The sequence below is a fragment of the Chiroxiphia lanceolata genome, chromosome 10 (genome assembly GCF_009829145.1).
Source record: "Chiroxiphia lanceolata isolate bChiLan1 chromosome 10, bChiLan1.pri, whole genome shotgun sequence".
Classification (NCBI taxonomy): Eukaryota; Metazoa; Chordata; class Aves; order Passeriformes; family Pipridae; genus Chiroxiphia; species Chiroxiphia lanceolata.
In genome coordinates, this window is record NC_045646.1 from 18231715 (window position 1) to 18248701 (window position 16987).

General features: G+C 38.7%; 1 protein-coding gene across 7 annotated transcripts in view; it reads left to right on the forward strand.

Annotated features, from left to right (window-relative positions):
- Positions 1–16480, forward strand: part of PAX3 (paired box 3) — a 75193-nt gene extending 58713 nt beyond the window's left edge. For 4 of the 7 annotated variants that reach the window (XM_032698336.1, XM_032698338.1, XM_032698337.1 and 1 more), the window contains exons 6-9: positions 1933–2098; positions 3198–3412; positions 14094–14340; positions 14860–16480. In XM_032698336.1, coding sequence (XP_032554227.1) covers positions 1933–2098; positions 3198–3412; positions 14094–14340; positions 14860–14894 — 663 coding nt within the window. In that variant the 3' untranslated portion in view covers positions 14895–16480. Of the gene's footprint in view, positions 1–1932; positions 2099–3197; positions 3413–14093; positions 14448–14859 lie in introns of those variants that run through there. The other 3 variants (XM_032698333.1, XM_032698335.1, XM_032698334.1) reach the window with 1 other exon arrangement.
- The last annotated feature ends 507 nt before the right edge of the window (positions 16481–16987 follow it).

Below are 16987 nucleotides of genomic sequence, written 5' to 3' on the forward strand. Positions count from 1 at the left end.
AGGAGTGTGAGACTGGTGCACTTTGGGGGACAAAGGCAGGTGGAAGCAGTTTGTGAGGAGTAAATAAGAAACTTAGACTTAACGTGTCAGTGAAGGAAGTAAAGGGTAAGAAGAAAACTGAAAAACGGTATAGATGTCTATAGGATGAGAAATAAAAAAATATTGCTGAATCTAGACACACCTTCAACTATTGCTCATCACAGGTTTCACATCTCCACCCTGGTGACTTGTCCCTGCCAGCTGCTTTAGGAAATGGCTCATGTGAAGGCAGAGGGGAGTTAGTATGTACAACAAAAAAACAAGAGAGGGATTTGTGAGGTAGAACAGAGGCTCAGTCTATCCCTCTGTCCTAAATCTTAAACCAGAGTGGGAGTGTATAATTGAGGAGTAGTTGTGGCCAAAGGAGAAGGCAGCTGTATGAGCCGAGCATCTCATTCTGAAAAGAGTATGAAGCCAAAACAAACTACGTGGTGACAGATGGCCTACGTCAGAAACCAGATGGCCCAGTGAGTCCCACCACTCCTGTTATGAAACAGAAAGCAGAGAAGCCCACAGTGTAGTTCAAACTGGTTTTATACTCTTATGTGAGGGCCCACTCATGGTTTATAAATGATGCTACACCTAGAATTCCAGTCTGTGATGGCTGATTCATAAGCCAGCATGGGCTGCTTGCAGGAAGGGTGACAGATCTGAGCCCCAGTTTTTGCAGATACATCAATATGTGGCTCATCAGCTCACTTGCCTCAGTGGCTTTCAGGCCAGGCTGCCTTACAGGCTGTGCAGAGCCACCTTGTAAGGTGCTAACAGTCAGTTAAGGTCTTACCTAATCGATAGTATCCATGGATGATCATTGCAGCTGCTTCAGGGTGTAGGATTATGAGCAACTGTCTGCTTGTTTACAGATGTGTGTAGTTTCTGTTATCTTAAACAACCTTTCTTTTCTGTGGTCATCCAACTCACGGACCTGAGCTCTGTAATCAAGAAGTTGCTCTGAAACTGCAGCAGGGGAATGTACCGGCAGGCTGGTCCAGGCACCCCTGCAGTGACTCTTCCAATTTGTGGCAGTTTAATCGCTGTAATATCAGTATTAACCTATGTGTTTTGCAGCTCTATTATTATGCCTACATTTGTGAAGTTTCATGGGTGCAAGTCTTGCCTCTTCCTTTCTTGGAGGGAATAAGAGCCATCCAAGACTTGGAAAACTTAAAACGAACTGAGAATGGCATGAAGAAAAGCAGATTTATAGTTAAAATGTTGCACTAATCCAAACCCCATCTGGTTGGTTATGCTGTCCTGGGAACAGATTTCAAAGTGGTTCTGAAATGCTAATCTAGTGCTGAAGTTCTGACCTACTGTTGTAAGTTTATTAAGAGATGTTTTGTACATATGTGAATACTTGAAAACTTGCTGGGAGGGATCTGTGTGTTTTGTACATGGGGCTTGTATTTTTCTAATTAAAAGCTTAAAGTTCTGTTGGCCATTAGGACAATATAGTATCCCAATATATAAGTACATGCACCTTCTAATAGTGCATTAAGTGCTGCCACTAACTTGTCAGCAAATTAAAGATGATACAGACTAAATAGCTTTGGCTGGCGCTTAGATTAAATGGAGAGATGTTTCCCCTTTCTTATTAAATGTGGCACAGTAATGATAGTGATTGATGGCTATTAAAAGCAATAAAGCTTGAAAGAGCAGTCAGCTTTCTTCTCAGCAGAGGAAACTAGGGATCGGAATTCCCATGTCCTGTCTGTTGAACCGTGGAAGTGTGTGCCAAGGGCACCTTTCTTGTCTAGAAGCACTGAGTCTGGTGTGCACCTTGTGTGTCCCTCGTCTCAGACGCTGAATGCATTTGAAATACGATGCCATTATTTCTGATACAGCTGAATTAAATGTACAAAAATCAAATGTTCGTGTTTAAAACATTTGTAGGTCTGGTTTAGTAACCGTCGTGCCAGATGGAGGAAACAGGCAGGAGCCAATCAACTGATGGCTTTCAACCACCTGATCCCTGGAGGATTTCCACCCAGTGCCATGCCAACTTTGCCAACATACCAGCTCTCTGAGCCCTCTTACCAACCCACCTCCATACCGCAAGGTACAGTAGCCAACAGGTACTTGGTTAAAATAGTGTTGCTGGGGGGTTTACCATGTTGATCCATTGCAGAAATATTTTCTAATGTGTTGGCTACTTCAGGGTCTGACTCAGGGAGAACCTTGCAAGCCTGCTGATTTTAAGCACGTAAGAACTCACGTTTGTTTTGCTGCAAGAAAGGGCTGGTTCTACATGAAGGGTGCTAGCTAGAGAAATAATCACCTCCCGTGTGGTAGGTGTGCAGCTTTGGTAAAGAGATGTACACACACCCCTGCCCTTCTACTGCACTGGCCTCCTCTGCTGCCCAGAGTGGTGCAGAAGGAGGCAGGTGCACTTTAGATTCTTTGAGGCCTTCAATGGTGGTGCACTGGAAACTTCTGAATATTTATCTGATGGCGGAAAAACCAGCTATTCAGACCATTTTGTTTCACATCAGACAATAGCAACTCTCAGTATGGTAAAAATTTTTCTTTATGTTATCAGAAATTCTGTGAACTTTGGTGGATTTGAGGGGTGAGGGAACAGAGCCTCAAACCTAGAGTATGTTAGATTTTAATATTAAAGAAAAACCTTATTGGTGAGGTTTTATAAAATATGTTACTGTGTTTCCTCCTTGAGATTTGGATGCTAATTGCTGATGGATGTTCTAATTAAGGGAATTTTTCTAAGCCCAGAGCTTCTCCCATGCATTGCTAGGCTTGCTACAAACCACAGCAGAATTTCTGTGCTGTGACCAGGAGGGGAAAACCTGTTATTAGTCTCCTAAGCAAATAAATATTTTCCTTTATTTATCTCTCTCTCTCTCTCTCTCTCTATATATATATATATATATAATATTGCTGACCAATATGTGCCCACTAAGGATGTCCTCCAAGGTCTGAAAACTGCATGTGTCTGTTGTTATGATGTTTACAGTCTGTTTAAGAATTTTTGTGTGATCTTACAAGCCAGTTAAATATCTAGCAATAATAAAGATTTACCTTCCTACTTAACCAGTATTTAGGTGCAGGTTCTGATGCAATTCTGTTGAGATTCACATAATGAACTTATTATGCCAGAAATAAAGGAGTGAAACATATCAACACGCTTCTTTTGCTTCTAGCTGTGTCTGATCCAAGCAGTACCGTCCATAGGCCTCAGCCTCTCCCTCCAAGCACTGTACACCAAAGCAGCCTCCCTTCGAATCCAGAGAGCAGCTCTGCCTATTGCCTACCCAGCACCAGGCATGGATTTTCCAGCTATACAGACAGCTTTGTGCCTCCGTCCGGGCCCTCAAATCCCATGAACCCTGCCATTGGCAATGGCCTCTCACCTCAGGTCAGTCCTGTGTTTTCAGACAGAGGATTTGCTGTATACCAGAACCAAAGAGTCTATTCCCTCAGGCCACAGTATAATGAATTGCCAAATTTAAACCATAATGTATTCTTTATATAAGCCACATGATTTCAGTTTGCTAGTTTCCTTCTTTTTTTTTTTTTTTTTTTTTTTTTTTTTTTTTTAATTTTTTCCTCCTACTGGCTGAATCAAGAGTCATAGCTTATATTTAATTTCAACTGATTTATAATGGAATCAGGCAGACTTCACTTTTGCATTCAGTTGTCAACCATTTGTAATGTACTATTCTTCTCCTGAAGATAGATCTTGTAGCTTTTCTGTGAATAAAATATCACTTTAAGATAACCTCATCAAGATTTTACCGACTGGTCCAGGAAAATTACAGGCAAGTTGTACGAGAAGAGTTCCAAGGAGCATTGAGCATTGAGATGAGTGTGCATTGAGATGAGTTATAATCAAGTTATAAATACATAAATTAGGAGTATTACTGCTCTTTGGCAACGTATAAATGCATGAATACCACAATTGTTTTTCTAATTCGCGTGAGCTCTTTTAAGGACATCATGTTAATAAATTGCTTTGATAATTGAGTGTCAAAAGGTTGGTTAAATTTTCCTACACATGTCATCTGTCTGAAGCCGACATTATTAGTTAAAGTTTAAATAGATGGTAGTTTATTTTATTAGCTAGAGCTTTGCCCAGGTGCTTGGAAAGAGATGTCCACTAAATTCTGAAGATTCACAAAGAGGATGTAATCTATAATTACAATCAGAAATCTCTTCAGGGCTGAAAGTGAGAGTTTTAACAGCTTTATCTGCTTTTTACCCTTTTTTCCTCTCAGTGGTTAGAAAAACAGAGAGAAGCTCAGAATGACACAAATGAAAAGTGAAAAGACAATTATACTCAATTACACACTAATCACTGACTATCACCACTGCCTAAGCAGGGAGAGGGCATTCTAATAGGCAGAAAATGAGATTTTAATGGCACAAAGGGTGGCCAAAATAACGACTCGTATATCTTTGCCTCCTTCGTTTTCTTCAACTTGTGGTTTGCATCTCGGGAGTACAGTTCCTGGTTCCTGTGCAACGGTGATAACTCTGTGCAGCTGAAAAGTTCAAAGGCACTGGAGTTGAAAAGAATGAATAACAAAGGCAATGAAATAAACATTTTTGCCCAAAGGCAAAAGTTCATAAACCCTTTTTTGTAATGGTAAATGTAATTAAGATTCACAGATTCCTATAGCATAGAGTGGGGTACAAAACTTTATGGCTTGAAACCTCAGGAAAAAAATACCAACAGAAAAACAAACTGATGTACTTCCAACAAGACTTGGATAGATTTCCTTTGGAAGAATTCTGATTTCTAAATGCAATCTCCAACAAAATGCATGACATATTAGTTGCCTTATTTATTTATTTATTTATTTTTAGTGACTAATTTCATAGTGTGCAAGGCTTCTACATTTTTGACATAATTAGCTATTTGGGATTCTATGTTAATCCATCAAAAGTGTTTGTTAGTGTCAGTTGAAATGTATGTTGGTTCTGGCTATGGAAAACGTGATCTTTTATTTTTCCTTTCACAAAGCTGTTATTGTCTGTGACCCAGAAGGAGAGCACAACAGTAAAGAAATCTTGTGATGGCTGGGCAGAATGGGACAAAAAAGTGAGGCCAGGTTTCCTCCCCCCAAAGTCTTGCTGATTTGAGGTTTGATATAATCAAGGGAGATCCTGGAGAAGATTAAATTGCTTTAATCAGTTACTGTGCTTCCTTACACCCAGCCTTGTCTTTACACTATGAAACTTCTGTTGTTTTGGCTTTTTTTTCCCCTCTTTAAACTTTCGAAATCTTTTTCTAACCCAGTGTTTAGAGCTCCCGGCTGTGTCCAGCAACTCTACCAATAGGTTTAGGAGGACACTGATCCCTCTAAAGCTGACATCATGCATTTGTCACTCAGTGCATAGAGGAGACAACTTGCATCCATTTAGATTTTGAACAACAACTTGGCAACTGAATGATTACCTTCACCAACTGATAAAGGTCTTCACATTAAACAAATAAAAATCCAAGCCCTAAATTCATGTGGTGTTACCAACAGCTCCTTCAAGTCAGTTTTGGTGCCTAAACAATGAGTTAAGAGCTAAAATGTAGAGCTTTATAGAGTGGCATACCCAGACTTCGTGTTTATATAAGAGAGTGAAACAGCCACAAACATATAAATCACTTGTGGGGCTGTAGCAAAACAGGAAAGTCTCAAAGACCAAAGGAACCTCAGCTGTTGGTCACGTAGGTTGCAATGTCAGTGTGTGAAACATCCCTTGGCTGTGGGGTGTGTCACAGGTCATCCCCTCTCCACCCTTCCTCAGGGCTCTTCCCACAGCCTCCCAGGTGCTGCCTGAGAGGATGAGGTGGCAGTGGATGGAAAGTTGAAAGCCAGCTCTGCGTTGGGGGTTTCATGAAGATGAGAAGTAGGAGTTTTCCTGCTGAGTGGGCACGTTGCAGTGCCCTGCCAGTGTGCATGGAATTTAGATGAGAAAGAAAGAGGGTCTTTTTATTAGCCAGTGGATTTTTGACCACAATAAATCTGGGTGTGTGAGCAATTAACATAATGTTTCCACCCATCCATGTGTCTCTTGCTGGCAAATGCTCTGGACAAACTGTGTGTAAAGCTGAATTTATGGTGACTTTAGGGGAGGTGGAGAGGGGGGGCTTTGTCTGAAGCCCAGATAATCTTTTGTGATTTAAAAACCACCACCCTCAAAATGTGCAGAACAAAATCTAATACTAAGATTCACAGGATCATACTCTTAGTATACTTAAGCTTCTTTCTCCCCTTTGACATCAATTTATTGCAAATGAGGTCTGACACACAGAACTCTGGGGAAGCCTTATTTTCCATGTGGGATGTTCCATTCTAACTTTGTTCTTGAATATGATGGACAAATATGTTGTTTAAGGCAAGCACTGGGTGAAGGCACAGGACAGGGAGAGATGGCCAGGGTGCTGTTATTTTACTTTTATTGTGTTAGCCTTGAATTTGGAGGTTAGAGGACATGGTATGTCTTGGTCAGTTTTAGGAAGCATAATGCTACATATAACATACTTGTCTTGCAAGCTGGGTATTAAAATGTTGTTGCTCTCGTTTTAAAAAAAAAAAAAGAGAACAAAAAGAGTTCCACCTTCTTAATTTTTGGCACTTTTTAACATCAAGACAAGATCTGCAGGTATCTTCCAGATGACCAATTATTCTCCTTGTTCATCTGGTTTATTCATTGTTACCTGGATGCAGTGAGAGAATCTCTGTCTTGCAGACCTGTGAAGTGTTGACTTTTGCAGGAAAAAGGCAGGGATTAATGTCCTGGGGAGCTGATAGCCTGGAGTGTCCTTGTTTGTATTTAATGAAAAAGCAACTCAACTGCAAGCATGCCATCTCAGCCAGAGTTCTTTAAAAATAGCATCAGAACAGAGATTATTAGTGTGTAATATATGTAAATTGCATATTTTTATGTTTTCTATGCCTATTATGCAGCTTCTTGCCTCTCGTGCATACATTTATGGGAATATTGTATTCCCTTTTCAAATTAGGTTTCAGTTGCTCAGTGCACTTTCTTTTTGCAAATATTTGTTCACTCAAAATTTTGAGTGGGTAGCATATCTATGCATTAATGTATGAGTACAGCACCTGGGCATATTTCTGAGTTGGCTTGTCCCTTCCTGATCCCAGTGTCAGAGGCCACTGCCAGCTCTTTGATCCGGCTGCAGAAACACTTGTCTCGCACCTGCAGGTGTATGGTCACAGCAAACAGCAGACTGTTTTTAGGACAGGATATCAATATTTTGAACTGCTTCGTTTAAGATAAGGGAAAAGGCTTTTCCGGTGTACACGGGCATCCCCTGACCTCGTCATGTGCTTTTTATTAGTGTGGAAGCAGCAGAGTTTGCCCTGCACCAGGAGATCAGGCAGTTTGCTGGTTTGGAGAGTGCTGTAGCTGTTTTGGGCTGCTGTGGATTCAGGTGGAGCAACAATACTCTGCTCAGGTTCCTGCCCATGAGGCCATGTACTTTCTATGTTTAACCTGTAGGACATTTAACTTGTAGGTCACCCAGGCTTAAACAGTACTGCAGTGTTAAGGTTTTACTGGAAAAAGAAGAAGTGTGTGCTACCTGTCTCCTGCTAGGCATATTTTTTTTCCTCCTTGCCCTGTAGAAAAACTTCTCATATCTACTTTTTCCTCTTCTGTACCTTCTCCCACCATAATTGAATCAAACCAGTAGCTTTAAAAGCTGTAGTTTTAAACTGGGAAATGGATTGAATGTTGAAGAGGTTGTGTAGAAGATCATAACAGGCTTTAACAAAGTCTGCAGTTCCCGTGCCGTTATCTGGTGCTCAGGAATAATCTTAATAAGAAAATTCCAAACTTTTCCATGAACAGTAGTAAAGATGCAAGCTCTTTCAAGGTTTCTTTCTTCTACTGTCAAAACATTTCACTGCCTGAGTTTAAGAACTACCCTGTAACTCCTTTTGGTGAGATAGATCTTAGGCAATGGGCTTCCCTTAAGTCTTTGAGAGCACTTGGTTTTCATTAACCTGAAGTATGGAACTGATGGCAGCTGTCAAATGAGTTAGATATGTTCATATTGTCTTGTTAACTCTGTTTTTAAGGGAGACACATGAACCAGGGGCTAAAAACCTTCATTACCTCATTAAGAGGGATGAGAAGGAGGAAAAAAAAGCAGCTATTAATTTTTCCTATACCTTTTGTTGGATTACTGCTGCATTGGTTGCCCACAGAAACATTTCACTTGCATTCAAGTCCCACAGCAGTGAGAAGCTCATGATCTTTGTCACAATGCACTTGGCTTTGAGAGCTCTTTGCTTAATGACCCAAGAACATGAGACAGGTCAGGGATTTCTTTGTGAGGAAGAAAGTAAATTCACATGATATAATTTTCATGAACACGAGTTTGGTGGTTTCTTTTTTTAATTAAAAAACAAAAGTTCAGCCAATGGGGTTGATTATTTTTGTTTCTGTGAGTACAAATAGATCATATTCAACAGTTTTGTAACTGTTATCATGCAAAATAACATTTGTTATTTGTTTTGTAAATATTCTAATATATAAAATATTGAAAATATACATTTACAAATAACATAATGTATTATTAAATATATTGATATAGCAGCAACAATAAACAGATGACTGCACATTTTTGAATGTCCACATTAACTTCTGTCTTTCAGTTTGTTTGGCTTTCAGACAAATCCATGTAGTTGTGGCTGGAAGGTGTGTAAGAGCTGGGCTGGTGCTCATAATGTCCAGAATCCTACTTTTGTGTTTCAGTTTTAATAGAAGGTGGGAGAAGGAGAGTTCACAGACAGAGAGCAATCCAATCTCAAATTTAGGTTGTTATGAATTGTTTTAAGTAATATTTCCAGAGTTGAGCGTTTAAATTCATGAGCCTACAATCTCTGAGACTGCCTGAAAAAGTTGTGAAATATTTAATTTTAAATATATACTTATATATTCATATAAATCATTCATATAAATTATATGTTAATCTCTGATCTTTCTTTTGTCTTTTGAGTCATCTTTGGATGCTTTTCATACAACCAGAAGCTTAAGAATTAAGTGATCTTACAATTTTTTGGTAATGTTATCAGGTTCCATGTCTCTATGATCTAGCACCTAAAAAAAGACAGGAGTTTCATGTGATAGCATTGTGAACATCAGTAATCTTGTGTAGATAAAAATATAATTCATGAAAGAGCAAGTTATCCTCTTAATTATCCTAAATATACACCAGTGCAACTTCTCTTATTTCAGTGTAGGTGATATCTGGTGGTGTGAAATCAGTATGAGGTCTCATTTGATATGAGGATACAGAAGGTCAGATCATCAATGTTCAAAATCAGTGCATTTGCTCCTGTTTTCATCCACCAAGGATGTGGTTACCAACACTTGCCATTTGACACAAAAATGCTTTCTGTCAGGTTTCTTATATTCAGCAGAAATATTCATATATATAAAATGAATCAGCAACATCATTCTAGGATCCTACAGGTATACATCCATGTCCCTAATTAATTTAATCCTCTAAAATCTCTCTTTATAATGCATTATAACAGTCCTTTTTGTATTCTTTCTTGGACAATATTTTGTTTTTTGAGAGATTTCTCTACAGTGAAAAGAGTTAACAGCAGGTAATGCCATTCATCTCGGGAGGAGTTTGAAATTTTCAGTGTTAGTGATGAATGGGGGTATCTGACCCACATCTGTTTTACATTAGAATGGAACATTGCCCTGACATCGTTAGGAGCATTTGTCAAGATTCCCTGGACAGAGCTTCTGTAAATTACATGCTGCAAATGTGTCAGGGTCAGATAAGAGGATATCATTAACTGTGCTAAAGTTTACTCATGATTCTGTCACTTCAACTTAATATGTTAACTGCCAACCATTTTCCTTGAGTTGTTTCATTAAATCTTTCATTCACGGGAGGGGGTAAATAATGTATCACTGTACCCAAAAAATATTGCACATGTTCTTTTCTCATAAATCATATTAATTGCAGACATGGTCACAGAGCATATTAAACGCAGGCATCCGTAAATGAATTAAAACATATGAGAATTTTATTGTGCCTATGGTAGGTCCTACATCCTAAAATACCAACCATGTTAACAGACGTAAAGTTTCTTTTAAATGGAATAAGCTTTTTCTCAGTTTAATGGTCTTTATTTTGGTGATAATATTTTCTAATACCTGATAATGGACCACACATTTTGTACGTGGCCTTTAAGGCTTTCATCACTCAACTTCTCTTTCTGGATCGTATCCTCAGCTGGTGATTCTGTGCTAACTCCACCAGCAAGGGATTTGTCCTAAGGAATATTTTGGATTGTTTCAGATGTGGTCTCAACTTTTCTATAGAGTTTGATTGTTGCAGTCCACTGTGTTTCCTTTACTTATTCCTAATTTCTCCTTTGTTTTCTAATAAAATATGGTGATTTTATCAGTTGCATATACTGTATTTTGCTGTATAAGTGCAAAGGCTGTGCCTTAACATTCCTGTGTGTGTTTTGTAAAAAATTATATCCTTTTTTTTTTCATTTATAGGTGTTCTATTCTAAAATAAATTGAATAGTTATTGCATCATTTAATTATAGGTGTCAGATTAGCCCTTGGGTTCCATATCAGTGAGGCTGACAATTACTACTTTCCCAAAATCATTCAGAAGGAAGTACATATAGAGAATGAATAAATATATTTTGTACCTTAGTTATTATAAAACAATCAGGTCTGTTTACTTCTTCAGAACTGTACTGCTTCATATCCATGGAACATCTGAGTTGCAAAATCTAGGTCTTTGTGTGTTTCCTGTGCACTGCTAAGCTGAGGGTGCTGAGGATCTTGCAGACATGGCCTATTAATGGATTTCTAATTGATTAGGTGAAAGTCAGCCATGCCCTTCCTGTAATTCCTTGTATGGGTGATAAGGTCATGGCACATACCTACAAAAGACTTCTGCCCTGAGGCTACTTCCCTTAGAGCTTTCAAAACAGACATGACCAAAAATCTAATTATTTAGATACTAATCAACTGCAGGATGATTCTGAAGGCCTCTGAAGAAGATATTTTTGAGAAGACAGTTACTGTTTGAGCTTCAGTTTTCTCCACCTCCAAGACAGAGAGCTCTGTCAGTTCTGCTCTAGTCTATCTACTAGGTGCATATCCATCATCTTGCATCACTTAGCAAGATGATGCCTAAAGGCTTGTATTATTATCTAATTAACCTAAAAATTTTAAAGTAAATCTCACAAAAAGCTAATTTTAGTTTGTCAAAGGAGATAAATCTCTACCCAAATAAAGAGGCTACTCAAGTTTGAGAGGCATTTGAGACCATGTCTGGATCCAGGTTTAAATTTCAAGACTAATCTCAAATTTTAAAATAGCTTCCAATCCCAAAAGTTTAGAGCTCACTGTTTTCTGCTGGTAAAGTCAAAATAATATTTGTCTGGGGCTCTATTCTATCGAAAATATTAAAGTGAAAAAAACTTTAGTTAAAATATGCAGTTGGTAATATAGCTGTTTGCCAACTCAGCAATCAGTCCTAAAAGTCCTGGCAGAGACAGGGTGTGATGTGAGAGTGCTCAGGCAGGGAAAAGTGCCACTGGGGTTCCAGTAGGGCTGTGAGAGTGATGTGAGCACAACCCCTTCTCTCTGCTCTTGAACTTGGAACAGAATGTGGTACAGTCTGTAAATATTGGTATCACACTGGAGCTGTGCAGGGATGGAAAGGGTTGTGCACTTACTTCAGATTTCTGATAAACCCCTGTGTGTTTTAAACTGTAGTCAAAACCATGATACTCCTGCCAACATAAATATTTTCCAAAGTAGTAATTTTCAATGTAAATGTTGAAGTTAAGCCATGTTTTTTTGTAGATCTTTCTCTTCTTTTAACTCTACCAGTGATAATTTCAAAGGACAAGGATTAATATAACCTAAATGAATGTAGGTTCTAATACTGTGTCCTGCTGATGCAATGGCAGGTCATTAAGCACACTAGATTTTCAGACCATATCTATTTCCAAAGTTATAAGAAAAAGATTTGTAACTTCTGAAACAGAAATACTTGCTAAAATAATCTTTAGTAATTTTAATAGTTTTCAGAAACCAACTTTTGGAAGAAAAAGTTGAGAGCCCAGTTATTTCACCTTTTAGGGAATTTTGGGACAAAATGCTGTGCAAGTTGCTGGGCAGATAACATGATTTTTCAAACTGTGGTGACTCCAGAGTTGTTTTTTTATTATTAACCTCAAGTTTTTTAACAGGTTTTGTGCACTGAAAAGACTCATTGAATGAAGTAGAAACTATCTTGCAGCCTGAATATAAATTCTTATGTTTTTTTAACTTAAAAAAGATTTCAGTATCTGAATGAACTCTGCATGTGTTTTGAAACTTCTTTTTCACAAACTGAAGCATTCAACAGATACCATCAGTTAAACTCATGTTTTCCTGCTTAGTGAAACAGAAGTGAACATTTCAGTGCTGTATGTAGTAACTGAACTTCTTTCTCAGGCTTTTTTTTTTTTTAGTGAGATGTCTTGGGTGCATGTAATGCAAAGATATTTTTTGTTCTTGATGCAGATATCTGGGTGTCTCTTTTTGAAGTACTCTGCTTGTACCTCTTGCTCTTTTCCTAATCAGACATTCAAAACCTGGATAGGTCTTCCTTCCTACCTAAACCACTATCCCTGGATCTTGTTTCACTTATTTATTAAAAAACAAACAAAATTTGGAGCTGGGACCACAAGCTCCCTGCAGTAAGAATGTCTTTTAGTTTGAGATGGAAAAGAAGTACAATTTAGGGAGGAGCATCAGAGCTTTAGGAACCAGATATGTTGTTATGAGGTTTAACTTATTCTTCACAAAATAGACTCTGATTTAAATAATTTCTCTTCAGTTTATGGTAAGAAGTGCTGTGAAGCCAACTGATTATCAAATAGCAGGTCAGATAATTGTGATGCCTTTTTGGAGCACGAACAGCCTGTAAATTATCAGAACACGTAGTTTTGGCAGAAGCTGTACGCCAGCCATTCGTTATGAGCTGCAGACTGTTTGTCAGGCTTTGAAGTGCAATTTATTCCAGCAGAAGGAAGCAAATCTCTCAGCCACACTTATTTTTGAAGTGTGTTATAGAGATGTGCCAGGAAAGGAAATACCATCCTACAGTGTGAGGGACTTTTGTACAGCAAAAATTTATCACTTTAGTTTCTTCCTTCGCTTCTCTTTGAAAGCGCAGATGCTTTTTTTTCTTTTTTCTTTTTTTTTTTTTTTCTTTTTTATTCTACTGGAAATCATAACCTAGAGGGCTGGACTTTTATAGGGACAAGCATGTATTTCCCAGTAACCTCTTTTCAAACTCATTGGGACTGTTGATTTCATAACTGCTACTGTAGAAACAGCTTATTAAGGGAGTCACAGTTGACTAGAAGCCAGTCTGGAATACCTGACCCTTTCTGTCGTGTCCTCTAACACAGAGGACGAAATTGATAACTGGTGCTATGACCAGCACTTTACTCTTTCACATTCTTTTCTTCACAGGGCATGAAGCAGCAGGAGGTGCTGCTGCTCTGCCCTTTTCCCAGCACTGAGAAAATCATCAATATGTGGGGTTCTTTGTTGCTTCTGGTAGTGTTGCTGTGATCTGCTCCAAATTAACTTCATTGTAATGATTGCTGATCTTGGAGAAGAAAATTGTGTGAGCTTTTTCACATCTTTTTGTATGTTTGTTGATCATGCAGGACGGCATGGGTGAAAGCCACTACGTGCTTTTTGTTCTCTTACAGTTTAGTCCTCAAGGAATAAACATGCAGAAATCCCAGCTGTGACTGGGATCAGGCACTCTAAAACTATAAACATTTAAAATATTAATTTTCCTTATTTGCCATTGGTATCACTTTTTATTGCTTTTTACCCATCAGATTTTATTTTGGTGGATGATGCAACCAAGTTCTACTTCCTCTACTCAATGCACAGTTCAAGTATCAAGTCTACCTGGTTTAGGAAATCAAATTACAGATTTGGGAACTTCCGTGGCTCTGTAAGCAACAAGGTTCATCACACGTTTTAACTGTTTTTATTATTCTACATTTTAGGTAATGGGACTCTTGACTAACCATGGTGGTGTGCCTCACCAGCCCCAAACTGATTACGCCCTGTCCCCTTTAACCGGGGGCCTGGAGCCCACCACCACTGTCTCAGCCAGCTGCAGCCAGCGGCTGGATCACATGAAGAGCTTAGACAGCCTGCCCACATCCCAGTCCTACTGCCCGCCCACCTACAGCACCACGGGTTACAGCATGGACCCCGTCACGGGATACCAGTACGGACAGTACGGACAAAGTGAGTGTGGGGACACTGCGACACCGCACCCGGTTACCAACGGGCTGCACTTTGTGTCTGTGACCAAGAAAATTGGGAGCAGAGATCCTAAAGGCTGACGGCTACTTCTCTCCAGAGCCGTGCAGAGTGCACTGGTGAGATAGCTGATTGTTCGAGCAAGATTTCTGCTGCATAATTATTTTCTTAAGTGATGTCAACAACATCTTGATGTTATTAATTGTTGAGACATGAAACCTGATTGCCATTAGGTAAAACATAAGGGTTGTCCAAAATGAAATAACCGCTGGCATTCCGCTATTAGAAACACATGTTCTTAATGAGGTCAGCTCAAGAATCATTACAGTATATAGTCCCAGATACATAGAGTTTTGTCAAACTTGTCCTAGGAATAAAAATATTAGTCCCTTTCCTTTGATATATCAGTATTAAATATGACAATGTCAACCTGTAGTTGGCATGGCCCCATGCTGTGAGGTTGTCACTGCATGACTTAAAAAGCTTCTTTTGCTTTTTTTGCAGGTGCCTTTCATTATCTGAAGCCAGATATTGCATAAATGAACTGTCCACTTCAAGTTAAAGCTGGTCTTGTTTTCCGGTCTCACTCCAAGGCTTGGATAAGAGGGATCTTCTCAACACGCTGCAGCCTAAACTGGGGCAGTCCCATTGAGAGAAGCAGGCTTGTTATGTTCTCTCCAGTCATAGCTTTTAGTAGACTTTTGAAGGTTGGACAAAGCTATACAGAAGACAAAGGCCAAAAGCAATAATGAATAAATGTGACATGCTTCATTATGAGTGGGTATAGAGAACAGAGCGTATTGAACATCACTGGCTGGCAAACATTCCATTTTTTTGTTGCTGTTGAAATTAATGGACATTGATTGGGACAAATAGAACATTTTGAAACTAAACTTAGAGCGGCTGAGCTCTGCGTACTCTGACTCATCTGACATCCAGTGCTGACTTTAGTCTAACTTTAAAACTGCTCAGTTTCTGAAGCAAGGTCAGGAGGACCGCTTTCATTCTACACACTGGAAATTGTCATCAAGAGGAAATATCACAGTCCCTAAGGAAGCTAGGATAAATGCAAAAGACTTCCAGAGCAACTTATTGGTTACCTTACCATGTTTCTGTAATCACGTTGTCAATAAATGTCACTCATGAGTTTTGCTTTACCAAGAGACGAGATCTTGTGTAACATGAAAAGCAGATTTTACCTTTTTGTATGTGGAGTTTTCCCAGTCCGTTGTACCTTTTTGGTCAAACATGGGAGGAAAAAAACCCACCAACAACGCGACTGACTTTTCACAACTGCCTAGCAATGTGCAATACTGTGTACCTCACACAAACTTTGGGATCATCCAAAGTCATAGAGATAGAATCAGAACTATATTTTTGCAGGTACTTTTATTTTTGCAGTGCATAATTCCTGATGATAAAATACAGAGACGTTGCAGTCTGCTGGATTACTGAAATCCAGCTTGCTAATCGTGATTTAAAGGTCATCTTCAGGAAACAATACGAAGAACTGATTACGTTTACATTTTTTTTAGTGATATACAGGACATAGACAGAGGTGGGCCTGTATTTGACACATTTGTTTAAATTATACAGCGATATCCAATATAGAAAGTATAATTATAGGAACCAAGGTTTACAAGAAGTTTGCATTGTGACATTTTAGAATGTCAATAAATTTGTGTTTTGTGATGGTGAGAGGAGGAGGACGATGGAAGGTGGGATTATTTATTTCTCTCTATTCTTGTAAAAAGAGGGAGGCAGAACACAAATACATTCCTTTTAGCGTTAAGGACTATGAAGTAGTGAGTTAGACTAGGTTCAGTACAGAGGTTAGTTCACACATTGGTCTTAAGGGTGATGGAAAAATGAAATATTATCTTTGTGTTGCAGCCTCTACAACAACACATGTTGTAAAAAAAAAACCACAAAAAAAATAAAATAAAAAAGAATACAAAAAACAAATGTCTTTCATGTAAAAAGCTCAGTAAATATTTACTATTTATAATGAATAAACATTATGAAGACTTGCAAAGCACTGATGATTTTGTCCTAAAATGTAGTATTGTGCTAAATACATTGATACATTTTAATCTGAATATCATGAAGAAATAAACTATGTTATCTTCAATGCAAACTGTATTCATTATGTGTGTTGTGCACACATCCCTGGCTGCAGGAGCATTGGGCAGGCTCTGTGCCCAGGTGCTGCTAATGTGCCACGTGGAACTGTGTGTGTGTGTGTTAATGAACTATGCATTTTTCAAGTGCTGTTGGTACTATAGTACATCTTCCTTATAAGAGGCCTTTTCTGTCCATTTTAAAAACAATAAAATAGGCTTAAGCCAAGCACAAATAGGACAACTTGGTGGCTTCATACAATGCAGGAACTTTGTAATCAATTACGGGCAGTATCTGTCCTGAATTATATTTTTTTTCCTTAGAATCCTCAAGATTTTTTTGCTAGGCTTACACACAAGCTGATGGAAACATGGGGAAGACCCTGCAAAATGAGTGGAGTGAGTCTTAGTGGCACATCAGTGTGCAAAGAAATTGTACTTTACCCTAGGCTTGGTGGACATTTAATTTCCTCACTATTTTGTAGGGGATGTAACTGCCTTGATTTTTTTTC